The sequence below is a fragment of the Leptodactylus fuscus genome, chromosome 5 (assembly GCF_031893055.1).
Source record: "Leptodactylus fuscus isolate aLepFus1 chromosome 5, aLepFus1.hap2, whole genome shotgun sequence".
Lineage (NCBI taxonomy): Eukaryota > Metazoa > Chordata > Amphibia > Anura > Leptodactylidae > Leptodactylus > Leptodactylus fuscus.
This window is the reverse complement of record NC_134269.1, coordinates 102,095,644-102,122,898: the sequence shown is the minus strand read 5'-3', so window position 1 is coordinate 102,122,898 and position 27,255 is coordinate 102,095,644. Positions and strand designations below refer to the sequence as shown.

The 27,255-nt window shown below is 40.4% G+C and overlaps 1 protein-coding gene across 2 annotated transcripts; it reads right to left on the bottom strand.

Annotated features, from left to right (window-relative positions):
* Positions 1-737: 737 nt before the first annotated feature.
* On the bottom strand, positions 738-27,123 carry MEST (mesoderm specific transcript). 2 transcript variants are annotated; one of them, XM_075273919.1, is made up of 12 exons: positions 27,073-27,123; positions 13,739-13,893; positions 12,629-12,708; positions 11,022-11,099; positions 10,537-10,673; positions 9,585-9,643; positions 9,034-9,074; positions 7,506-7,576; positions 7,253-7,354; positions 6,206-6,282; positions 4,690-4,753; positions 738-1,534 (listed from the first exon to the last, which is right to left on the bottom strand). In XM_075273919.1, the coding sequence occupies exons 2-12, from the start codon at positions 13,890-13,892 to the stop codon at positions 1,417-1,419; spliced, it is 981 nt and encodes a 326-aa protein (XP_075130020.1). In that variant the 5' UTR covers position 13,893; positions 27,073-27,123; the 3' UTR covers positions 738-1,416. The 2 variants fall into 2 exon arrangements, with proteins under 2 accessions (XP_075130020.1, XP_075130021.1); XM_075273920.1 differs by having other exon boundaries at positions 27,012-27,111.
* Positions 27,124-27,255: the final 132 nt, after the last annotated feature.

Genomic DNA, 27,255 nt, shown 5'->3' with positions numbered 1-27,255 from the left:
CCGCGAGGCAGAAGGACGTTCCTGGCTAATGGTCAGAAACGCCCTTCTGACTGTAAAGCGCTACGGTACCGGGACAGATAGCGCTTTACACCGGGCACGGATCGGGAAAGCCGACAGTGCGCTGAATTCAGCGCACTGTCAGCTTTCTGGCAGTATATAACACTGCCTGTGCCCAGATATGGTGAAAGGTCCTCTTTAATGGCTCCTTTTGAATGGTGCGCCAATGTTCTTGCATGTTCTGTGCTCCATTCACTTTTATAAAGTTTTGTGTACTACCGGAGATAATTCCTGCATCCCCATACAAGTGACTGAAGCGCTGGTCCAATGTGCCCCTGATCAGAGGGACCAGGCGATTGGACATTTCTCTTTTGTCCTGTGGCTTAGGGATAGGTGTCCATAACGGAACATCCCCTTTAAAACTTATGAAAAAATGAAGCAGCTGCTGGAACATGATCCTTAAATACTCAACCCGTTTTGCTTCAAGGAGAGTCGATTCAGATTAAAATATTTTTACAAAAATAATTCATGTGAAAAGTCCTCCATGTGCGAATACAATACAAGGATAGCAAGCAAGTAAAATATCTGCATTTCATGGTTTGTGTTTCTAGTAACTAAGAAGCAGGGAACGGAGTTTGTTTTTTTAATGCCACTCTGAGCCCTTTTTTTCCTGCAAAAAATAAAGGATTCTCCAAATGATCAATTTTAATAATAATTGAATTGATTCAAATGTGGTGGGATCACTTGTATAAATGACAATACATAATTAAAACAACAAAACTGCCCATTTTTAGGAAGGGATAAGAGATTTTTAAAAAATCTGCATAAATTGGCAGATCATGCAACAATTTTTGCACTGCACTGAAAAAAATTGTGCTACTTTATCAAATAGGCGCCATTACATAAAAAGCCTGTGTCATTTCTATAGATATTAAAATACTTTTATTAATGTAGAAAATGGAAGATTCTAACTTCCTGTGCCATGTTCAAAATACTGCAGCCCTTTTATAACACTCACAATATGGCTTATAGTACTTAAAATAAATCCCCCCCCCCCCAAAAAAAAAAAAAAAAAAAAAAAAACGAGTCTAAATATCCTGTTACTGTGGCAGAATTCCTGCCTGTAATCCTCTCCTAAATGACAATGGCTTTACACACATTGGATTGAGAACATGCAATTTCCCAGTGCAGTCAGCAGCAGAATTTACTCATAGGAAACACTTAGTCAATTAGAAAAAGTATTCCACATATATGTGTTAATAGACAAGTCATCCCTGAGGTATTTCTGTGGTCATTGCTGGTGGTTTGGTCCAAAGAAATTCAGAAGCCTGTTGCTTAAACATGAAAAATGCTAAACTTGTTATTGCTTTAACAGAGCGTCAAGTTGTAAAGTGACAGCAGTCAAGTTAATGTTGCCGCTCAAAATGAATTGATAAAATTTAGATAGGCATTCAGGAAACCAGTGGGATCCTCCAGTTGGGGGTAGTGACTGATGTGATCATCCAGCACGGTAAAGGTTGACTTTGGAATCAGTTTCCTGTATGGAGTTAAACAGAAGATTGGGCTATATAAGAAACATTCATTAAAACGTACAATAAAAAAAAAAAAAGTTGACGCAATAGAATAGATTGTTACAAATTAAGTAGAATCAAGATCTATGTTCACCTACTTCTACATGGTGTGAAGCAATTCATATGTCTGGTTGCCATTCTGATGTCCACCAGCAGCTGTAAGATGGTGGACACACAATCTATCTTTTTTTTTTTTTTTTTTTTTTTTTTTTTTCCTCAGGACTGCACCATCCATGAAACAAGGTGAGCCTCAGGTGGCACTTTCATAGGAGTGCAGGGTCTGGTAGTTTAGCCTGCTGTCATACACTTCTGTACACATCATTGTATGTAGGTATTGTAGTGGAAAATGTGCAAATATATACTGATGTTTGCAGCAGTCTTCTGTCCACTGTTTTCCTTCTCATTTCACCGCAGAGCAAATAATACCCTAAAAAATAATGTGATCTACTTACGCATCGTGCACGCTGGGTGGGCATTCAGGGTGTGTCGTCTTCTTCATCCCCGCCTCTTCTTCCTCTGATGTCCTCCGGTCCCGTCCTCCTCTGGCGCTCGCGAATTGACATTGATTTTAAAAAAAAATGGCCTGGGCGCATGCGCAGTAGAAGCCGCATGCTACTGCGCATGCGCCCAGGCTTTTTTTTTTTTTTTAAATCAATGTCAGTTCACAAGCGCCGGAGGAGGACGGGACCGGAGGACATTGGAGGAAGAGGAGGCGTGGATGAAGAAGACGGCGGACCCTGAATGCCCACCCAGCGTGCACGATGCATAAGTAGATCATTCTTTTTTTATGGTATTATTTTAAAACGGGGGGGGGGGGGTAGTTTAATATAACATTTACGGTGCCTGAATAGCCTTTTTAAAGGCTATTCACGCATATGTGGGGCTCTATCAGCATGATTTTGCTGATAGAGCCCCTTTAACTTTGTATGCCTGTTGTAATTCTTAGTATCTGTTCTTTGTGCGTGTGTATTACATACACATTCTGCACACAGTATCACTTTTCTTGTCTTACCTGCCCTTATTCTGTATTTATAGATGTATTTAACCAAGTACCACCTCTCATCTGTATGTTCATATATTTATATATGATACATACTGCACCATATCCCTTTTCTTGCCCACTCTACCATTATTATCTCTCCCAGTCTGTGTGTGTCATATATACTAGTGTGTGTAGATATAGATGTAAGTAAGCACTGCACAGCACCACTTGATGTAATTATTACTATCTGCTTTTAGTCGGTGTGTGTATGTCTAGTATGTTAGGTATAATGCCCTTGTTTGTGGGACAGAGGAATGAATGTGAGGGGTGGGCTAATGAGCCAGATTGCAATAAAATCTTTAAAGTTGCATTTGTTTGAAAGTCACTTGGTACAAGCATGTGTTGGCCCACAGAAAATGAAAGAATCAGATGTATAGGAATAAGGACAAAATCTATAAAGGGTGAACGACTGTTTTTTGTGTTGGTAGTGTGCATCACTTTATGGTACAGAGAGAAATTAAAAATCTAGAGTCTGTATGCTGTAGTAGTAAGAAACTACACAGTGAATTTCTTGCTTATTTCATTGAGTGATACAGCCAAACGGGTATAGTTCTTGCCACTAGAAGGTTGACACTAGGAATAGCAAAAGATGTTGCTATACTCTCTCCACAGAAACTATGCTACCCAGTTTTAGCCTGGTGTCTGTAGAAGGCAGACACAACCTGAATCAGGTCTTTCTGTCCTGCGTCATTTTTGGCTGTTGAAGCCAAGGTACTAAGGCATTGTGGTTTTTTTGTAGCCTGCTATCTAGGTCATGCTCAAAATCTGGAAACCCCAGCCACCTAAGATCTACCATCGCACGTGGAAGGCCTACATCTGATCGTGTGAGAGTAATGACTTTCATCTGTTCTCCTTTTCTCTTCCCAGGGTACTGGAATTTCTTTAGTCCAGTATGGACCAAAGTCTTGGCCTTTCTTCTCTTAAGGGACAAGTTTCTTTCCATTCTTTTTCAGAAGACCCTGGCCTTCCGTTCTTATATGAAGATTTTCCTGTAGGGAGTGGTGCATTGTGCTCCTCCCTACTGTCCTCCTCTTGAACCGTGGGATCTTAATCTTGTCCTTCAGGTGCTTTAGGCTCCCCGTTTCTAGCCTTTTGCATAAGATCTTTGTTTTCTGTTGCCTTCTGTCCTGCAGGGTCTCCAAACTGGATGCCCTGTCCCGGAAGCCTTCTCTTCTTGTTCTCCACAAGGACAAGGTTGTCCTTCGTCCGCCATAGTCTTTTCTTCCTAAGGGTGCATTCACACAACGGAACGCCAGCGTGTATCACAGCCGTAGACGCCGGCGTTACAGCAGGGCTGCCGGACACTTCCCATTCATTTCTATGGGAGCCGGCATACGAGCGCTCCCCATAGAAATGAATGGAAAAAAGCAGTCCATTCATTTCTATGGGGAGCGCTCGCATGCTGCCTCCCATAGAAATGAATGGGAAGTGTCCGGCAGCCCTGCTGTAACGCCGGCGTCTACGGCTGTGATACACGCTGGCGTTCCGTAGTGTGAATGCACCCTTAGGTAGTTTCTTCCTTCCACATCAATGCAAAGGCCTCTGTTTGCACTTTCACCAAGATTTACGAGATCAATTCTGTGGCCTCTGCCAATGCCAGCTTTGTTCATAAGGTTCTGTAAGTGACTGTGCAATAGAATTGCTCTCATGGCTATGTAATTTCCACCCTCTGGGACTGCATTAGGACATCCCATGGTGTTCCCTCCCCAATGAACTAAGTGAGAAAATTTTTTGTACTAACTGTAAAATCCTTTTCTTTTTGTATTAATTGAGGAATACAGATCTCATTCTTGTTTTCTTGTTGTTCCTGCCCAGGTTGTTTTGTTTCATTTTTGGTTCAGGACATAGTTGTGGTGTTGGTTCTGTGTTTTGCAGCACAACCTAGTTAAAATAGAGTATGTGGAGAATGTATAGCCCAGAGCCTGGGCCAACACCTTTTTTGTGATTTAGAAGAGCTTTACTGTGTATGTCTGACTATGGTTGTTGGTTAGTATTTAAATAGGAGTCAGAGTCCGTCTGAGAAACAATAGAGAAATCTGAATCTGTGGCTTGTCCTGCTAAAAGGTATGTTAGACTTACCTGTACTGATCCAAGAATTCAGGATGAGGATTGACTGGATCCAGTGGTCCATAAATTAGGTGTACTATGGATAAAAAAAACACAAATTGTAAAGTTTTTAGAACGGACAGAAAAGTCCTGCATGTAGGATTTTTTTTTTTGTCCGCTTGAGAAAACGAACATGGGTGCAAACGGACACAAGATAATATTCCATTGAAATGAATGGAAATTTAAGATGGACCAGCTGGTGTCCGTTGCTAAAATCTTGTATGGACAATAGCCTCGAACACTGCTGATGGAATCCAACAGTAATGTGAACACCCTCTTACAGTGTAAGTGCACTTTCACCATTCTTTGTGCTGTTGTGTAGAGGGCTGTTTGGTGAACATTTTTGTAATACAGTTTTAAGCTTAGTTTTAGTGTATAGTTAATTAGTAGAGATGAGCGAGTACTATTCGAAACTCCTGTTTTGAATAGCACTCACCCATAGGAATGAATGGACGCAGCCGGCACGCAGGGGGTTAAGCAGCCGGCCGCCGGCAAAGTCTGCATGCCGGCAGCTTCCATTCATTCAAAACAGCCGTTTTGAATAGTACTCACTCATCTCTATTAATGAACCTATTTCACTTCCTTTGGAGAGCCCCGAAGTTCTCACTTGCAATGCTCTATGTAGGTATTGCCAGGAAGAGTCTGTACTGTACTCAATGGGTCAGATTTATTAAATTGTCTGAAAGTAAAACAGCCTTGCCCATAGCAACCAATAACAATGCACCTTTGATTTTTTTTTTGATTTTTGATTTATTTTTTTTGAGTAGTATACAAAATTAAAGCTGCGCTTTGGGCAATTAACGCTAGGTTCACACCTGCGTTCATGTCTCCATTCTATGGTTTCCGTCTTCTGCATGGCAGAAGACGGAAACCATAGACCGGGTCCGGCCGTGCGCGGCGGTGAGCGTTTTAGGCTCTCCGCCGCGAAACCGGATTTTTTTAATCCGGACACAGAGTAGTGCATGTCCGACTCTGTGTCCGGATTATAAAACCCGGTTTCGCGGCGGAGAGCGCAAAACGCTCACCGCCGCTCACAGCCGGACAGCTTTCTCACCCATTCAAATGAGCCCTAAGACAGTTTTAAGAAATCTGTTGTAACGTGTACTGCCACTAGGTGCAAATGTAGCAGTTGCCAAAGGGGGTGCGGATGGGAACGCTTTAAATAACTGTCATACCAAGGAAAGTTCCGGAGAAGTAGTGTGTATTTTATACTGAGATATCACAAGTTTTTAACTAGTAATATCTCCCTTTTTTATATTCTAGCTAGGGCTGCAAACTTGGTAACATTGGAAAGCGGAGAAGTGGTGGTAACTGCTATAACTGTATATACCGGCAATACTAATCCGTGTGATTTTTTTCTGGCTAACAGAACTTCAGAGCCTGTTTTTGTCCTTAGATTTCATTGTCCTTCTACTATGATTATAATTTCTAGGGGGCTGTATCCAGAAAAATATGCCTGGTTTCTAAAAGATACAAGAATAGTACTCACGTGGAATTGATGTATTGGATAAAGCTCCCACCCAGCGGTCTCTGTGCTTTCTGCGCTGGTTTATATACTGTAAAATACTAAGAACCCAATTGAGGTTATAAAAACAATATTGTACACTTTTTTTCCATTAAAATGAAACTGCTGAAACAATGTAGTAGAGGTTAAATTAAGCTATGACTTGGTACCGTAAACTTAAGGAGATATTATGGGAGGCATGGTAAGCGACAGATTCTCAGTATATGCCCACCTCAGGTGTCAAATACCACAAACCACTCTTGAATCTTGAAAAGTTTACATGAATTGTACCTAAAGACACTGGTGGTTATTTATGCACAGCATAAAACCCTAAACACCAGATAGCAGCACTTTTTGTCATTGAGACATTGGCAGCACAGATAATCGGAGAAGGCCCCTGTGCAGAGAATAGCCTACTATTCTGGAAGCCCTCCTGGAGATTCTGGAAAGTGGAGAAAACTACAAGAACTATGTAGACCTCAGACCTGGCATACACTGTAGTGTACAATGGCTTTTTTATGTAGATTTTGAGCTCTATAAGGGACAACACTATTTTTTTTTTTCCTATCCCTACGTTTTTGTGGAGTGGGAGGAAATCCACGCAAACACGGGGAGAACGTAGAAATTCCTTGCAGATGTTGTTCCTGGCGGGATTCAAACCCAGGACTCCAGAGCTGCAAGGCTGCAGTGCTAACCACTGAGCCACCAAGTTTCCCCGTGTACAACGGCTTTAAACAATATAATTTCATTGTGGATAATTTTATCCGAGTAGGGGGCACTATGGTGCACTGTCAAGGTCATGTGATTTTTTTTTTTTTTAATTTCAAGACAGTAGATAATGTTACTTGGCCTTCTTCTATTATATTTTTACATTGAACATAAAATAACTCTATTATAAGACTTCTGGGTCTGAGGAGGATAAGCTTCAGTCATTTACACATTTCACCCCGTATGCCTAACTTTGCTACACTGTTTATGACAGACCAATTGTCCTGTAAACACCCAATGTCAAGCAGGTTCATTATTCTTTACCTGTCTACCACTAGATTACCATCGTTGGTCCTGAGAGCAGTCCACATATCCCAATATTCCATTTCTGAAGGCTGTGTATAAGGACCAAATACCTCACTGATTCTGCCAATACAAAAACAATAAATCATGTTCAAGAAAATATCACATGAAAAGGACAATATTATCTTTCTGCAGATGATAACTGATTAATAAATTGTTTTCCAATTATCAACATTTATATTTTATAATGTCGCAGAGTAAAAATAACACTCACCCTTTGCTAAAGAAGTAAAAGTTCATAAGCCGGGTTAGTACCGGTGAAAATATTCCACCATCTTTCAAGAGCTGTTTGTAGGGAAAAAGACATTTATAATGCAAGACTGCACACTCCAAAAATACTTCAAGTATTATGATCTTTGAATCAAATCCGTGTAATTGTCTAAGTTTTCACAACTGAAGACATCATTTACACCATGTGGTTTTTTTTCCCTCTCCAATAAGCTTTCCCTATGCAGATGTCTCGTCACCTGATAAAGAGACCAAAGGAGCCATACATGGATCTAACTAACAAAAAAAAAAAAAGTGGTGTGAGTGAATCCAAAAACTCATTGAGGGGTAAAGCCATTATTACTTGTTAGGACAATTTTTGTTACAAGTCAGGTTTGCAACAAGAATAGCCCCTTTATACAACATTTTTTAAAAAGTGTGAGAGGCCTTCGTGGCCTAACTTGGGTAACATTACTTATACCAGAAAACCCGGAATAAGCAATGCCTGAAGTCTTCTTCGATGTTAGCTGTCATAGATTTCATTTTTTTAGGATGAACAAAGATGTGCCAAAACTTAATAGGTATAGTCATACCCCTTAAATTTTGGTGCATCTGATTATTAATTTTATGAATGGAGTCGCGTGCTCCAAACTGTCAGAAATCCAGGAATTGCACCAACATATACAGGCATAGAGGTCTCCAGCATTTCATGTTCCTTATGTATCAGCCCAAATACAGAGATCTGATGAAAGGGGTGCATTTTTTTGAATACTATTATACCCCCGAAACACGTAATCCTAGCCTAATAAACTCTGAATAATTCTCACTCGTTGACTACTTGGTTATTAGGACCTGAGGAGCACAATTCCTGGATTATTGACAGCTTGGAGCTCAAGACTCCATTCATAAACATTATTTACAGCGGCACCAGTCCTTTGGGACATCTGGCTATCCAGTTGGATGCGACCCTCTCACTGGACTAATCCTGCCTTAAATTTAACACTCATTCCCCATTGGGAACAGTGAATTATTCCCCAAGTCTGAGGAACTTTGGGGATTCACTCAATGATTATAAAGTTTCACGGTTCCTAACGGGAGCGCATTGTCTCAGGTTTTTTTTTCCCTCCTCACCACGTGTGATTATTAAGACTGGCGCTCTGCACACAAAGCTCTGTAGATGACACTTAAGTGTTCCTCTAGTTATAGAAAACTTCTGAGAGTTCAGAGACCAGGCATTGGGATACCCACCTATAGCAAGAAGGAAAGGGATGAAACGCAATGTTTCATAAACTGTGGTATATTTTAATATCTGATCATATTTGTAAACTTTGTGTATTTCCATGCAAAAAAAGGAAGGAATAGCTTTGTTCTGTTGCCAAGGCTAGATTACCACAAGACATTTCACAATATATTAGCTGCCTCAGGCTAGCTAGAAAGTAATCTGGTAACACGGGAGCAAACTGAGCTGCGCAGCAGCGCACCTAGCCTGTGTGTACTAAACCTACAAAATTACAATTTGCTATAAATGGACCAACCTTTTGAATTAATCTGGGATGATGGGTCTCTGGGAAGATTCCTGTAATAATATTAAAAAAGAAAAACATATACTAATAAGCCCTGTGTTTAATTTTACTGTTACCTACAATCATGTAAACAGAAATAGTAGCATATAGAATATATTAGTTTTACAAAACCCACTGTAGTTCCACTGACACAAACGTAAAGGTCTAAGATACTGTGATACTGCTACAAATAAGAAAGATGCAGTACAGGCAGCAGTAATTCTTACTTATACAAAGAAAGCTGGCTATATCCATGTCTCATAGTTGTACAATGTAAACCACTTTATGTTGGGGCCCCATGTTGTAAAAACGCAGCGTTTTACATTACCTGCGAAGTGAAGGGGATTCTGGCTAATCCCATACACACATTGCACAAAAGAGTCTTGGAATATTTTGGCTCTTTAAATATTAACATTTAAATATAAAACATTTACGCAAGCTATGGATACCTCAGTATAGCAGTAGTTTGTCAAAAAGAACTGACCTAGGTGCATGAAATCTAATTTCTACAAATACTGCCTTACCTCCATTAGAGAGGCACAAACTCCCGATGTTAATGTGTGCTTGTCTTCGGTGTTCATATCTAAGGAAAAATACCATAAGCAAGTTGTGACATATTTATACTAAACGTGAGGAAAGTGGTTATCTTGACATCTATTATGCATTCTGTACTCTGCATCTAGGATAGCGGTACTGTATGTAAAATAAAATATATCTAACAACATTACATTACAGACAGGTATCTAAAACAGAAATAGATAACCAGGGTCAACAAGCAACCATGGTATTTTTTAGTTTTCCATGTAACAATTCAAATCAGCTGTCACAACCAGAAGTCATACATGTTCACAAACATCCAGGCAGGTGCTACATGACTATTATGGTCAGCAAAGATGAACCTCAGTAGAAGATAACTGGTGATTTCTAGAACAGCTTTGTTAAATTTGGGGGCTTTCACACCTGCGTTCGTTCTCTGGTTTGTGCATTCTGCCGCGTTTCTGTCTTCAGCCTCGGCAAAACTGGACAGGGGACGCAAAACCCCTGTCCAGTTTTGCCGGGGCTGAAGACGGAAACCCGGTGGTCAGTTTTAAAACCCATTCAATTGAATGGGTTTGTAAAGGTGACCGCCTGTGGCCTCTCCACAGGGAAACCGTTTTCTTTTTAGCTGGAGACAAAGTCCTGTATGTCCAGCAAAACAAAACCAAAAAAAACACGGTTTCGCTGCGGACAGCAGGTGGACACAGGCGATCACCTTTACAAACCCATTCAAGTGAATGGGTTTTAAAACTGACCACTGGGTTTCCGTCCCCTTTCCAGTTTCGCCGGGGCTGAAGACGGAAACCCAGCAGAATGCACAAACTAGAGAATGAACGCAGGTGTGAAAGCACTCATACTATATCAGCACCAAGTATCTTAAAAAATAAGATTCATCAACATAAATAAAACCTACATGCAACTGGGGAAAATAGTACTAACCTATAAAGCAATTCCTGGGCGACTGTATCACCATAGTCGTGAGAAAGTAAGTTCACTTTTTGATCACTCAATCCAAGATGACTTATCAGAGCTTCTACAATACTAGCTTGCTCAAAAATGGAATAGCGGTGAAATCGCTGCAAAAAAAAAAGTGTAGAACTAAGAAATTTTACATTTTTCATTTGGTCACTTACTGTGGCAGTGCTTAAAATTGTACAAAGAAAAATAAAAAAAACTTTGGTTAAGGCCCCACGTTGCGGAAATGCAGCTTTTTTTTGCAGATTTTGATGCAGTTTTTTGAGCCAAAGTCTAGAGAAAAGAAATGGAAGCTATTAGATGTTACCCTTCCATTAAATACATTCCTGACTTTGGCTCAAAAAAACATAGCAAAATCTGCAACAAAAAAAAGCTGCTTTGCCTTAGCCTTTGGAAGAAATTGCACATTTCCACAGATTCAAATCCACTTTGAACACTGCTATACTTACTGGCTTGTCACTAAAACCAAATCCTAGAAAGTCCAGAGCAATCACTCTTTGGAATCTTTGTGTTAGCCCTTCCCAAACCTGCAGAAGAAATAATAATTTATAGGATCACAAAGGGCTACTAAAGGTAAGTTCACACTGAGTTATTTGCAGGTTAAAAAGAATCTGCTTCAGGATTTAGAAAATGTTTTTTTTTTTTTTGTTTTTTTGTTTTTTTTTTAATCCCATTGAAATGAATGGGAGGCATTTTTGAGGTAGTTTCTGCCTCAAAATCAGCCTGCAAAAATGCTGCATGAACCTACCCTTAGTTTAATGGCAGGTATTGCCAAAAACAATAAGAAGCACAGCTGTACATTTTGCTCAATCAGTGTATGAAGAAAATTCCAAACTTTAGTTTGCTAAATGAACCATTCGGATAGTACTGAGAGGTGTAACCATTTAGGGAAGGAGACCTGATACCACTAACAGTTCTAGTGAGGAATGTCACAATTGTAATTTATCTATGGATTACATTATGAGTGGGGCTGCACAAGCATATAGTGTATACATTTGTTGTCCTACTGAAAAGGCACTTGTCACTGCTCCTGACTTGTCTCTTTCAGTAAATGCTTCTTTCTTCAAGTATTAACAATTCTGTAGTAGGTTTTTTCTATAATTCTGCTTTGTACAGTTATTCCTACAACACGTTTAAATGGGAACTAGCTTTTCAAACAAGTTACATTAAGTTCACATTAGTGTTTGTGTTTCCATTCTTTGGGTCACTTATTAGCTTAAAAAGTGATTACCCACAGATCCGACTATGATGGTGTCCGCCTGGTTTCTGCCCAAAATCGGAGGAGAGAAAAGTCCTGCTTGTAGGACTTTTCTCTTTGCATATTTTAAGCGGAATTGGGGACGAGTCCACAAATGGTCACACAACGCTAGTCCCATTTAAAAGAACATGTAATTCTGGACCAAAATGTAATACACAATTAAACATGTTGCTGCCTGAAAAAAAAAACAACATCTCTAAAGTTGCCACTGCCACTTAGTGTCTCCTTTCTAGCGAATTTGCTGTTCATTTCCTGTTACTAGGGAAGGTCCATCCATAAATACCATTAAAAATCCCAAGCCTGGTTCACAATGAGTGCAGGAGAGAGGATGGGCTCTCTTCATACAGTAAATAGAGAAGGGAGGATGTGACACGGCTTTCCCAGCTTCTACACTGTACAAAAGTTTGTCACAAAACAAAGGTAGTATATATATTTTTGAACAGATGCATAGGTTATTGATTATGGAATAATAGTCGCAGACCATAAGCAGCTTTCCTTATTGTGATCTTTTTCAGGGATCTTTGCAGTCTAGTGTCCCTCGATCTACAATTTTGTTCTTGTAGGCATTTCTCAGCTATTTGTTATTTCACAGTTATTCCTGACATAATTGCATGTAATGAAACCAGTTACTGCTAGTAGTAGTAATAATAATAATAATGAATAGCAGAGTGGGGCAGACTGAGATAAATGCCTTTTTACTTACACAAACATGTAAAATGAGCTGCAGCCATAATAGGGCATTTAGAAAGGCAAAAGATCTTCTTCAAATTCACATAAAAGACTTGAGAAAGTTATTACCTTGTACCAGTCATAGCTTGATGTTGGGAATCCATGTAAAATAACCACAACATCTGAGCTTCCCACGGCTCCCCCAGAGTCTTTAAAAGAAAACAATATTTCATATAATATGCTAAGAAGGTATCTGTGAATTAAATATCATTAAAGCTATTTAATACGATCCACAAAATTTTCAGTTAGACAAGCTTTAGGTTCCATGCACACAAGTTTACAGGCAAGGCCTTGAGAATGACAAGGGCCCCCCAAAAGCGATTTCGCTTGGGGGACAACATGGCATCATGGCACCAAATAAAAAGTTGTTTATGCTTATTGATATTAATTTCTATCTTCTTCTCAGTTTTTAGTCAGGTAGTTAGGGACACATAGAAGAACATAGGGATTCAAATTTCCCGCCCTTTTTCTACATTTTCCCGCCTTTTTCTTACTTACCTTAGCTGGTGAGGTACGAGGTCAGAGGTCATCACTAGGCAGATTTCATCTAGGGCTTCTGGAAGCTTCTATGGCGATCAGCTGATTGGTCAGAGGAACCTTTTTGGCGGGAATTTTGAATATAAATTAACGGCCAAATCAGCTGTTCGTGGCCAGTTGAAGAAGAGAACTTCAATCAAGACTCACCCGCCCCCCCTCCCCTTTTTTCTTGTATAAATATGTATTTATTGATAATCGTCATGGTGTTTATTGTAAGGGGTTAGTCGATCAGCTAAGAAGCTGATTGGACATTGTTTTAATGATTTTTGATGGATTTATTGAGATGATTTTATTGATTGATCGGTTATTTGGTTATTTATTTATATGAATTATTTAATTTATGAATTTATTGAATTAATTTATTGAATAAAATTTTTAATATTTTAACCTTTAATAAACACCGTGGCCAATATTGTACCACTGAAAAAGAAACATTGTGTCGTGTCTGTTATTTATTAGGTTAAGGCTTATTAGTATAAGAAATTGGGGCCTATGATGCCATGGTGTTCCTGATCTCAAGGAATGAAACCCAATGTTGTCTCTAAACACTTGTGTTATGCAAATATAAACACCTTATATTTCGAAGAAAATCCAAGTCCACTAATTCTGTTCAGCTAAATTAAAATGGTATAAATATATTACCTCTATAAAAGATCCGTTGTTCTTGGAATGTGAAAAATGCGCCAGATGACCTCCATGTGAAGAGTGCCGGGGAGAGGTTAGGTGGAGGAATATGCAGGTAAACCGCAAGTAGAGGAACCGTGATCAGCCCCACCTGAATCCACCATTCCTTCATCCTGCAGAGCATACATACATATATACATATTCAGGCACATGATGGGTGTATACAAACATATATTAACAGACACAAAATACCTGCAAGTTACCACAAACCTTTTACTGACAGGACATAATATAAGTAGTTAAGTACCACAGATAGCACATGCACACACCACTGAGGTTTGGATTCTTCATGACTAAATTGTCAAATTCTTTGGGTGGTTGCCCACTAAGAGTATTGTTAAGATCCTTTGAAAGCAGTTGTGGGATAGATAAAAGGAATTTAGGTAGCAGGGGAAGTTTTAGATTATAAGTAATTTTTTGAGGGACAGAAGGCACAGCATACAGATTGTTTATACAGAACTGATCCATTTGTGTAGCAGCATAAACCATTCTTTCATGTTTTGTGGCACCCTGAGTCTTTTGTAAATCATTTTGTATAATTGCCAGACAACCCCTTTAATACCATATGATATGTTGTATATGCTCTTATTTTATTACACGACTTATAACTAAATCCTTTTTCTTGTTTTAGACTGGAAAATCGTTTTCTGGGAGATCACATTTTAAATGTGTTTTCCTAGAAAACTACAAAAAGTATTGTTTTCATCATATTATAGAAGTTTTATGTACGCCATCTATGAAGATTTGTTCTACGACCGTGCATTTGGGGCAGGGTGTGCATATATAAGAGTCTGTACTTTAATGTATATATTAGATTATATATCCAACTGTTCAATTGGTGGGTAGAAGATTCAGCTACATACAGTTGCTTACATTTCATACACAAAGCATTCTGGACAGTAATAAAAGTGTATGTATTCTAATATCAAAAGTCAGTGTGCAGGGATATCCTTATACATGCTATACACTTGGATATGTTTGTTTTGCATACCAGCGGTGTATACACATCAAACATAATATGAACATTGTCCCGCTGAAGGTCTTTTTGTAAAATATATCTGAAGCTCAAAGAATTTGTTTTCTGCTGAAAAATATGGTTATACAGATTGCACCTATAAATGGTTGTAAGCAGCTTTATTGCCACAGACATTTAATCTTCTTAATGTTTCTGCTGGCTCAGGAAAGAGCGCAGAAACCTGCTACACAACAATCTTTAAATATAACTCCACCACATGTTATTGCAAACATATGTGTATACATTCTAAAAAACGAAAGACACATTTAGAAATGCATATTAATGAACGGTCACAGTACCGCTGGAAGTGACAATGCTTATCCGTGGCAATACAGACTTACACTTGTTCATACTGTTTGGCAGTGTTGACCATTTTTGTTTGTTAGCTTGCATTGCACCTACTGGGGTGCGGGTGACTGCATTTTGGTGGTGCATGCCACCCACCTGCCCATGAGCTACATTATGAAGTCCAAGAACCAGTGAGATGAGCCTTTGTAGAGTAGGGTCACTTGTCAGTGGCAGACAGGCCTATACATTTTTTTTCAAAATGTGAGCTAAGACTCTTATTTTCATGCAATTTTATACACAGTAGGCATAACAGTAATACACTTTGTGCTAAACAGAGCGCTGTTGTAATTCATGTCTTTTTGGGAAAGCTTATACTTGAAGTCTTAAAATCTTGAGTCACATTATTATAACCACTAGCTAATAACCAGAGTAAACATTGTGCGCAGCAAAGACGCCAGCTAAGTGGACTGGGAGGGACTCAGTAAGGTCCTGGTATGTTGCCTCAGGTGCAATACTGGCTGGAGGGAGTGTGAAGGACGAGCCATAGAGCAAACACAATGATCAAGGTCCCAGAGGTTCTCAATTGAGCTGAAGTCTGGGGAATTAGAACGGCTTACAAGTTGTGGTCATGGTCCTCTAACCACTGCCGGACATTTCTAGCCATGTCACTTGTAGTGTTGTCTTGCTGGAAGATTCCCAAAAAAAACAAAGAGCATATATGAGTGTATATGATCAGCAAGGATGGATTCATGCCCTAATCAGTTCAGAGCGCCTTCCACATAGGGCAACACGGTGGCTCAGTGGTTAGCACTAGTAGTCCTGGTTTTGAATCCCGCCAGGAACAACATCTGTAAGGAGTTTGTATGTTCTCCCTGTGTTTGCGTGGATTTCCTCCCATTCTACAAAGACATACTGATAGGAAGAAAAAAAAAAGTACATTGTGATCCCTATATGGGGCTCACAATCTACATTAAAAAAATTTTTTTAAAAAGTGTGCCTTCCACATGGATGCATGGTCCCGAAAAATGCCAAGAAAAATTCCACACACCATAATACTGTTGCCAACAGCTCGTGTTCATCCAGCAACATTTGCAGGGTGTGATAAGTAGAAAACTTGACACAGAGAGGGCAACCCCAGCGGCGGCCCAATTCCAATACTGCTGTGCACTGTGAAGCCTTTGTTTCCCCAATGCACCTTTGTTAGCATAGGTGCAGTGACTACCCATCTGATTCAGAGCCCCATACACAGTACAGTTTGCTAAACTATTGCACATCTGGTAGCCCCCTGGTTCATTTTCACAGTGAGCCGCTCCACTATACTTTATCGGTTGTCCCTCACATACACTGTGGTAATCCACAGTTTCCTCCTTGGTTACTCCCAGTGGTACCATTTGTCCACTCACAATACACTTTCATCACATCAGCACGCAAACTATTCACAAATTACGCTGTTTCTCTCCTCTTGCTTTCTCAAACTCAACATGGAGAAAACAGAGTTCATCATCTTCGCCCCACCCCGTAACGGCCCTTCTACCTGACCCATCTATCAAAGTTAACGGAACCACACTTACCCTTGTCCCACAGGTCCGATGCCTTGGAATAGCCCTGGACTTCGACCTATCCTTCAAGTCGCCCGTTCAAACCTTCCACACTTCCTTCTGCCTCGAACTCAAGAACATCCATCTAATCCGCTCCTTCCTCACACCAGAAACTGCTAAGATGCTAGTCCAGGCCCTCATAATCTCCCGCTTAGACTACTGCAACACCCTTCTCCATGGACTCCCTGCAAATACCCTCGTCCCCCTCCAGTCCACCTTAAACTGCGCTGCTCGCTTAATCCACCTCACCCCCCCACACACACACACCCATTCTTCATCGGCTGCTCTCCTCTGCTTATCCCTTCACTGGCTACCCATTGCCCAGCTAATTGAGTTCATGTTACTAATGCTAACATACAAAGCCATCCACAACCTGTCCCCCTCCATATGTCTCCAATCTCCCGCTATCTGCCCACACGTAACCTCAGATCCTCCAATGACCTCCTACTCCGCTCTGCTTTCATCCGCTCCTCACACAACCGTCTCCTACTATTCTCCCGTCCACCTCTCATACTCTGGAATTCCTTACCAAGACACATAAGACTGACCACCACAATCACAGGCTTCAAGAAGGCCCTGAAGACTCACCCATTCAGGAAGGCCTACAACCCCCAATAACACTACTGTCACCACACCACTACCTGAACAGTCTGTACCATCACCTTCTGTCTCTATTCCTCTTCCCTCAAACATTGTAAGCCCTTGAGGGCAGGGCCCTCTATCCCACTGTGCCAGTCGATCACTATTAGTATTATATTTGTTTGTATATTTTGTGTACTGTATGTAAACCCCCAACTGTAAAGCACCATGGAATTAATGGTGCTATATAAATAAGTAATGTGGGGGGCTAATAATATCTTATGAAAAATTGTGTATAGAGGTGGGGGTTGAGATGGTTCTATCTGTCCAAAGATGAGCAATTTGGAGACTTGCCAGACTGGTTATGTAAATACTATGCTCTGTATATTGGGTGATGCTATCTTACAAAGGATGGAGACAGATCGTCTGGAACCAGGGGCATTGTTAGGAAAGGATCAAAGACCAAAGACCCTTTTAAAGATAAAGGGACAAGAGAAGGGTAATTAAGCTAATTGTCTCCAACAAGGATGTCTATTGTCTTTAGAATACCATGAGATAGACATCTAGGGTGTGTATTTGAGACATGTGCTGATGGCTGCCATTTTGATTGATACCATGCGGCCACCATGCGGTCACTGACTCCATTTTAGAGTAGAGCTAGCCCTCAGGGGGGTGTGACCTCTCTCCAGTTTTTATCCAATAGATATGCATCAGGGCTATTGTTACAAACTTCTCCACCAATAGATGTTAGGCTAATTATACTAGCCAATCCTGTTCTGTCTATGCCATGTGATATATACTTTGTTCTAGCCACCATTAAAAGAGAATCCATTTTGATACACTACCATCTGTGTCTTGTGGTTCTCCAGGTCAAAGATGGCGGAGGCCGATCTTGGCCTGTTAATTAATTTTCCTTTACAGACAGCATATCTCTGGGGTATTATGATTCCCCCCAACAGTAATAATAATGCTGCAATCCTTGGCCTTATGGCACACGCTTAGCTCCTGACCGGGTGCCATGATTACAGGGTTATAGTTTATATGCATAGCAATAAGTATAATATACACAAATCAGACATACAATTAAAACTAATATGGTCAAAGTACCCTAGGTACCACCAGAGCAGCTCTGACCTATTGTCATAGACTCCATTGAAGATATCCTCTGGTATTTAGGACTAACACTATAGAAACATATCCCTTAATGGGATATCCCCATCCCGAGGATCCTATCTATACTACTAGCTTATGTAAATGCAAGCGTTTTCCTAAATCATTGCTTTAGCAATGCTACTTTGTTTGCCTGCTATGTTAGCTTATTCCTCCCATTGTTTACATTGTGTTTCCATGGTGCACAGCCTATAGATGATAAGACTGGATGGATGATTTGAGTCACTGCTCTTTGGGGGCTGAGTGCTTTCATTATGTTCAGCTCTGCAGTCAGGACAATCAGGTAAGCTAATTGCAGTTTTTCATCTCTCTATATAAATACAAGATAACACTGCGTTCTTTCTCTGTAGAAGCATGGTAAGTGTTCAAACCTGTGTAATGTAATATACATCTACTTTGCATATTATTTGATCTGCATTTACATCAGATTTCTAGTAATCATAATAAATAATCTCTCATGGTGAAATCAATGTCTAAATCTATTGTGATACTTCATAGTGTCCTGTTCATCCAACAGTCAAGCTGTCTCCCAGCAGCTTGTGCAAGAATACAGTAAGTGAGATGAGAGAGCAGGCAAAGCTGCTGAGACAGGAAAATGGGAAAACTTCAAGTCCTGTAAGCTGCAAGGTAAGGCCACCAGGGACTGAACTTGTCTTTCAAGCACATCCCATTGAATTAAGAAATTGGGTATTTGGAGGCCTAGTCAACATCTTTACCTATTTGTCATATTCCTCGAACAGTTAGTGAACATTTTTTCCAATGTGGCCTATTTGCAAAGTTTATCAACAATCCTAATGAGACACCACTGCTACTAGAAAATCACACTGCCATTAAGGAGTGTACTTGCTGTGCAACAATAGGTATTACATGTCACATCTACAAGAGTGCCAGGACCTAACATTAACCAGCAAAACAATGCCAAAAAATAAAAATAAAGAAAAATAAATAAATCACATTTCCTCCACTGGTACCATCTCTTCCTCAGTTAAGAATGCTTGCACATCCAGCTGTCCATATAATTATTATTATTATTATTATTTATATAGCACCATTAATTCCATGGTACTTTACATTTAGGGGGGTTTACATACATTACACAAAATATACAGGTAGATATAATACTAAGTGAGCAACTGACACAGTGGGGTAGAGGGCCCTGCCTACGAGGACTTACAATTATGAATGCATTCACAGTCCAGTTCTGAGGCCTACATGTATTTGTAGACAATCTTGAAGGTGGACATCTTTATGAAAAAAAACAAAGGCTCTTATACTGGTCACTCATTATGATTGGTATGATTCTTGGAAAACTAGCCAAACTCAGGACAATGTGAATAAAGGATTAAAGTATTGGTAAATTATTGGTCATAAATCTGTAAAAACACATTAATATAAAGTATGGCTTCCTACCATCTTTCAAAACAGACATCACTAGACAATGACTTTTCCCATTGTGGGGATCTGATAGACTGTCAATTCATAAGAGTTTTTGATGCTACTGTTGTTCACTAGGGGGTTTGAATAACTGGAGTGTGTAAACCCATTTTAGAGCGCACCTCCAATTATAAAAGCTTACCAGAAATGACTAGTACATGCGAATAGAAGAATATCTGTAATCTATCCTATTAAGTAAATATGTTTTCTTCTTCACTTATTAAGCTGCTCTGCTCCTCCTTATCTTCGTCCAGATTGTTTACCCAGCATTTGTCTCCATGGAGAGGGAGGAAGATTTATTGCCCCTTTCTATGCAGTGGTAGACTCTTATCTAGAAGCATAGCAGTTTTAAAAGTGCTCCCTGACCCAAAGAGTAGCAGCTGCAGTTATTTGTATGTCTTTTCCAGCAGCCTCTTCCACCTACTATCCTTTCCATATTCTAAGGCGTTATTCACACAACAGTAAAAAAATAATGGCTTTGTGACAGCCGTTTTCGGAATGACAAAACACAAGAATGTCTATGGTCTATTCCCATGTCTGTTTTTATTATTAATAATTTATTTTATGGACCATTTTTCACAGATGTTAAAACATACTCTGTTTGTATATGCACCGTGATCTATTGATTTCTATTGGTTCCTTGTGTGGTTGTATTCATGTGTCCAAATAATTAAATTCATTAACTCTTATTGTTTAAAACCTCTTCCCAACGCAGTTATTTTTGGATTTTACACCCCACATTCCAAAAGCCATAACTTTCTATTTTTTCTGTTCACAGAGTAGTATAGGACGCCTAAGATCTGCAGCATATATTGTATTTTGTAATGATATTTAATATTCCATACGATTTACTGGGAAACTGGACAAAATTATTCAGAATGGGGTGGAATTAGAGAAAAAAAAAAGAATTTGCAACACTATATGGGTTTTGTTTTTACGCAGTTCGCTGTGCAATCAAAATAATCTGTATTTTAGGTTAAGATTATGACAATACCAAATTTAGATTAAAAAAAAAAAGTTAAAGAAAAATTAATTTTCAAACAAAGCTGTTACTGCTATTAATAGGTTAATAAGTGCACCCAAATACCTTTAGCACTGTTTTGAGTGATTTCTGGGTTCTCTTGGGACTTATGGCATCTGCTGCACTTGTTTACATCTGCATCTTCCTGTTCTGTGCCTTTCCTACAACTCCCATGATTCCTTGGGCTGCACTCGTAGCTGATTCACCCCCCCCCCCCCCACCACCACCTCCCTTTCTCACTAACTCCCCCTCCTTGTTTCCCTAGCTAACCCACTAAACGCTCAGCAGTCATCTTTAGACTCCTAATTCTCGCTTACTCAATAACCTTCTTTGATTGTGTTCCACAGTGGCCCCTTCACAGTATAATATGCTCCACAGTGGCCCCTTCACAGTATAATATGCTCCACAGTGGCCCCTTCACAGTAGAATATGCTCCACAGTGGCTTCCGCACAGTTACATGTGCTGGCACCTCCTCTTTGTGACGCAGCCAACACATGTCACAAAGAAGACATATATTACAATATAACAAAGACAAAATGTTAATAGATGTAATTTAGAAAGTTGAAGAGGAGGCATTGGGACCTTATTCTTAAAATATCCATTTATTCTGGACAAGTCCGGGAAGGAAACAGAAACCGCATCAAATCAAGCTGTAAAGACTCATATAATTATCATTTAGGTGATGAATAAAGCCTGGTATGTCTGTCATAGCATCCAACCAGATAAAACAACAGATCGTCACTATAGCAGCCAACCCAGATGATAGAAGGAGCAAAAGGATTATTATAATATCTCTTCTCTCGACCAATCAGAAATGTATGTACTTGCCCTCAAAACACCATTATTTACATAAATGGAATAGAATTCCAGTTAGTGCCAAGTGTATCTATCTCTGTGCAATCAGTCTGAATTGGATATCCCTATAATATATTGTCCTATGAATGGGCATTATATCACATTACAAATGCATCATTTTAGTATTCAATACTAGGTGTGCCGTGACTTTCTATACTTCTTAGGGTGCATTCACACTGAGTAAACGCTAGCTTATTCTGAACGTAAAACAACACCAAAAGCTAAGGAGTGCAGAACTCAGATGAGTGTTCCTGCTGATCCACTTCATCAGAGTCAGCAATTACCTCACAGAAAGTCAAATACTGTGTGTGTATGTATATTATTTTTTTTTTTTTCTCATTTATTTATATTAAATCATCATTGTGATCATTGTAACCAGAGACCAACTTACACTTCACTACAATAGATCAAGAAATGTAACCTGTACTCTAACTGGCTGCTGTGACTGGCAGTGAATTGTGGACCTACTGTGCTAACAAACTAGTTTGTCTTGGGCCCACCTCTAAGGGTCCATTCACACGGAGTAAACGCTTGCGCATTTTGTCAAAATACACGTGCAAAAAAAATACACTTGTAAAAATAAGACTCCCATTGACTTCAATGACATTTCACACGTGTATTTTGATGTGTATTTTTACACGTGTAAAAAATGTCATTGAAGTCAATGGGAGTTTTTTTTACTTGTGTATTTTTTTACACGTGTATTTTGCCAAAATACACGCGCGTTTACTCCGTGTGAACAGGCCCTCAATGACATTTTTTTTTACATGTGTAAAAAAAAAAAAACACGTGTAAAATGTCACTGAAGTCAAAGGGAGTATTATTTTTACACATGTATTTTGCCAAAATGAGCGCGCGTTTGCTCCGTGTGAATGGACCCATGTGAATTAAGGGTGTAACACCATACAGGTTCCCCAGTTTAAACCCATTGACTATAATGGGGTCCATCTGGTGTACATAGACTATTTTAAACTGAAGGAAGTAGAGTAAAAAGTCCTCAATGCTCTACTTGTTATTTATGTCTATGGGGTTGTGAAAGAAACATGGAACGCACACAGGTATACTGCTGGTTTATTTGCATCTGTTGTCTTACGCTGAGTCACTTGGATTATGTCAGATTTGTCAATTTTTATTTATTTACTAGCTGGTACCCGCGACTTGGTCTGCGGTGATTGTAGAAGTGGGTATATACAGGCGCGGGTAAGGTTTTCGTACTGTGTATAAGGTATGGGATATGAAATGTAACTTTGTATCTTGTTTTTGCTCTAATTCAGAGAATACGTGAGACTTTTGTGTTGAAGGTAACTTGTATTTGAGCGGCTATATATACGGTGTTGTGAGAAACTTTACATAGTGACTTTGGGACAGAAGTATTTGCAGTTAACCCTTTCCCGCCGATGGGCATTTTTTGATTTTTGTTTTTGACTCCCCTCCTTCTAAACCCCATAACTTTTTTATTTCTCCGCTCCCAGAGCCATATGAGGTCTTAATTTTTCCTGGGACAAATTTTTCTTCATGATGCCACCATTATTTATTCTATATAATGTACTGGGAAGCAGGGAAAAAATTCTGAATGGGGTGGATTTGAAGAAAAAAATGCATTTCTGCGACTTTTTTACGGGCTTTGGTTTTACGGCGTTCACTGTGCAACCAAAATGACATGTCCCCTGTATTCTGTGTTTCGTTACGATTCCGGGGATACCAAATTTATATGGTTTTATTTACATTTTGACCCCTTAAAAAAAATCCAAAACTGTGTTAAAAAATTATTTTTTGCAAAGTCGTCATATTCCGACAGCCGTAACTTTTTTATACATGCGTGTACGGGGATGTATAGAGCGTCTTTTTTTGCGGGGTCGGGTGTACTTTGTAGTTATACCATTTTCGGGAAATGTTATTGCTCTGATCACTTTTTAATTAAATTTTTATCAGAATTAAAACAGTGAAAAAAATGGCGGTTTGGCACTTTTGACCATTTTCCCCGCTACGGCATTTACCGAATAGGAAAAATATTTGTATAGCTTTGTAGAGCGGGCGATTTCGGACGTGGGGATACCTAACATGTATGTGTTTCACAGTTTTTAACTACTTTTATATGTGTTCTAGGGAAAGGGGGGTGATTTGAATTTTTAATCCTTTTTATTTGTTTTTATATTTTTTTTACTTTTTGTAAACTTTTTTTTTGCATTTATTAGACCTCCTAGGGGTATTGACATGGGTGGGCGGTGTCGCGGATTGTCAGAGCGGTGGGGGTTGGCACCGCTCTGGCTGCTCTGGAGCGTTAAAGAGAGCCTTCTGGAGTATCGTTAAGGTGAGGGGCAAAGTGGTAAAGTATATGTATATGAGATTGTGTGGGGTTAGGGGCAAGGCTGTAGAGGGCAATATGAATTTTGTGGCTTGCTATGGTCCAAAGTGTGTGAGATTGCAGAGATGGTGGTGTGAGTTTGGGTTTTGTGGGGGTCCTGGCACAAACGTATGTGCGCTATTGTGACGAAAAGTAGCCTATTGTTTAATCGGGTATATTAACTATGTTTGTGGAAAATTTCAGCCAAATCGGTGGAGCGGTTTTTGCGTGATTGAGGAACAAACATCCGAACATGCAAACATCCAAACACACAAACCCACAAACTTTCACATTTATAATATTAATAGGATACAATGTGGTCAAAAAAGCAGGTTGTCTGGGTGAATTTCTATTTCATAAAAAAAATTATCTTTAAAAAAAAAAAAAAAAAAAGTATTTTTTTTTTTTAATTTAAATACTTTATTACTGCATTAGTAATGGCCACTGACTGATTGGGGCATGGGGTCCTGCTCCAATTTTCACAACCAACCAGATATAACAAGCAGCCACAGCCTAGGTGCGAAGTGCCACAGTTTTTTGGGGGTCCTTCCCAGCCTAATAACACCAGCCTGCGACTGCCCTAGTGCCAACCATCTTTTTATATAAGATAGCAGCCCACCCATTACTAAAGTGGTGATAGAGGAACAAAGAAAAAAAAATTGGACTAATTGGTGCAATTTACCTCTGATCAGACTGCTACAGCTGCATCGGTCATATTGGAAGTCAGAGAGATCAGACATTGACGGCACACACATATACACACAAGGATGGACAATGTCCATTATTTCCTAGTCTGCTAAACTTGTAGCCAGTGTTAAAGCAGCTTAAGCCCCATTCACACAACAGAATCTGCACACAGAATTAAACATAGATGTACGGTGTGAAGAATTATCTAAAGTTCAATTCTATAAAATAAAGATATGTGTTTTCATGATGTGCTGGATAGGTATATAACAACATTATACACCGGCACTTAACCTGTAATAAACCAGAGCAGAGTTTACGCCGGTCAGAGTACACATACAGAACTGATATAGGATTGTGAACTCTGTACATATCCCAGTTGTGAACATTTTTTTTCATAACTATGAGAGAAATTTCTAATCCTTGTCCAGGCAGACATGACAAGCCCAGGAAGAGATGAATCTTGTACCAGTGTCCACATCTACAGTGTGTCCCATACCTGCTGGTTAGTACACTAGTCCTACTGCTAATAATAGGTACTGTATAGAAACAGAAAACATGTCTGTAGATATAAGAGCAGCCCTGATAGACCCCATTAAACTATTCATGTGTCTCCCCTCAATTGCCTGTGACTAGAGATGAGCGAACACTAAAATGTTAGAGGTTCGAAATTCGATTCGAACAGCCGCTCACTGTTCGAGTGTTCGAATGGGTTTCGAACCCCATTATAGTCTATGGGGAACATAAACTCGTTAAGGGGGAAACCCAAATTCGTGTCTGGAGGGTCACCAAGTCCACTATGACACCCCAGGAAATGATACCAACACCCTGGAATGACACTGGGACAGCAGGGGAAGCATGTCTGGGGGCATAAAAGTCACTTTATTTCATGGAAATCCCTGTCAGTTTGCGATTTTCGCAAGCTAACTTTTCCCCATAGAAATGCATTGGCCAGTGCTGATTGGCCAGAGTACGGAACTCGACCAATCAGCGCTGGCTCTGCTGGAGGAGGCGGAGTCTAAGATCGCTCCACACCAGTCTCCATTCAGGTCCGACCTTAGACTCCGCCTCCTCCGGCAGAGCCAGCGCTGATTGGCCGAAGGCTGGCCAATGCATTCCTATGCGAATGCAGAGACTTAGCAGTGCTGAGTCAGTTTTGCTCAACTACACATCTGATGCACACTCGGCACTGCTACATCAGATGTAGCAATCTGATGTAGCAGAGCCGAGGGTGCACTAGAACCCCTGTGCAAACTCCGTTCACGCTAATAGAATGCATTGGCCAGCGCTGATTGGCCAATGCATTCTATTAGCCCGATGAAGTAGAGCTGAATGTGTGTGCTAAGCACACTCATTCAGCACTGCTTCATCACGCCAATACAATGCATTAGCCAGTGCTGATTGGCCAGAGTACGGAATTCGGCCAATCAGCGCTGGCCAATGCATTCTATTAGCCCGATGAAGTAGAGCTGAATGTGTGTGCTAAGCACACACATTCAGCACTGCTTCATCACGCCAATACAATGCATTAGCCAGTGCTGATTGGCCAGAGTACGGAATTCGGCCAATCAGCGCTGGCTCTGCTGGAGGAGGCGGAGTCTAAGATCGCTCCACACCAGTCTCCATTCAGGTCCGACCTTAGACTCCGCCTCCTCCGAAGGTGGGAGGGGAATCGAATTTTGGCGCACTTTACCACGCGGTGTTCGATTCGAACATAGCGAACACCCTGATATCCGATCGAACATGTGTTCGATAGAACACTGTTCGCTCATCTCTACCTGTGACCTCTGGTTATTATATAGGGACCATAAGCGCTGTAGATATAGTGGTGTTGGGACAGACATTGCTTTACATCTTATATATGGAAGGCACCTTCCCTGTAACTATTGTGGGGTAGTCACTAGGTCTAGATCTGGTGAGGGGGTAATAAGGTTATTCATACATACTGTCTATTCAGATTGTGCGGCTTATGTATATGAGAAAGTCGCAGGCTGCCTGCAGTAACTCCCTGAATCATGTAAGTCCATCACATGGCTAGGAGCAAACATTCCCTCCCAACCATGTGCCAGGAGCAGCAGGTACTTCCCCACCACCACCATGGTCATATTGGCACTGCCCGCAGAAAGCACAGTAGACTCGGGGTCACCAGCTGCGCCCCCTGCGGGTCACAAGGAGTCTTATACCCGCTGCCCCTGCGACCTTCACTCTACACACACTCTTACGGCTTGTCTCTAAAGCTCACCTACAGCCGCCCTATGTCCTCCAGGAGTCGGGGACTCCAGCACGGCGACTGTCCTCCTTACCTGGACTCAACTTCCCATCCTGTTGCCTGCACCTCCTCAGGCGCGTCCACAGGGAAAACAGGTCTCGTGTGCGCGCCTGTGACAGCAAAGGGCGGAAATATGCAAGAATCAAGAAGGCGCCATCTTTGGTACTGGCAGGTGTCTCAGAAATAGCTCCGAAACTTCCCATGTGCATAGTCGTCT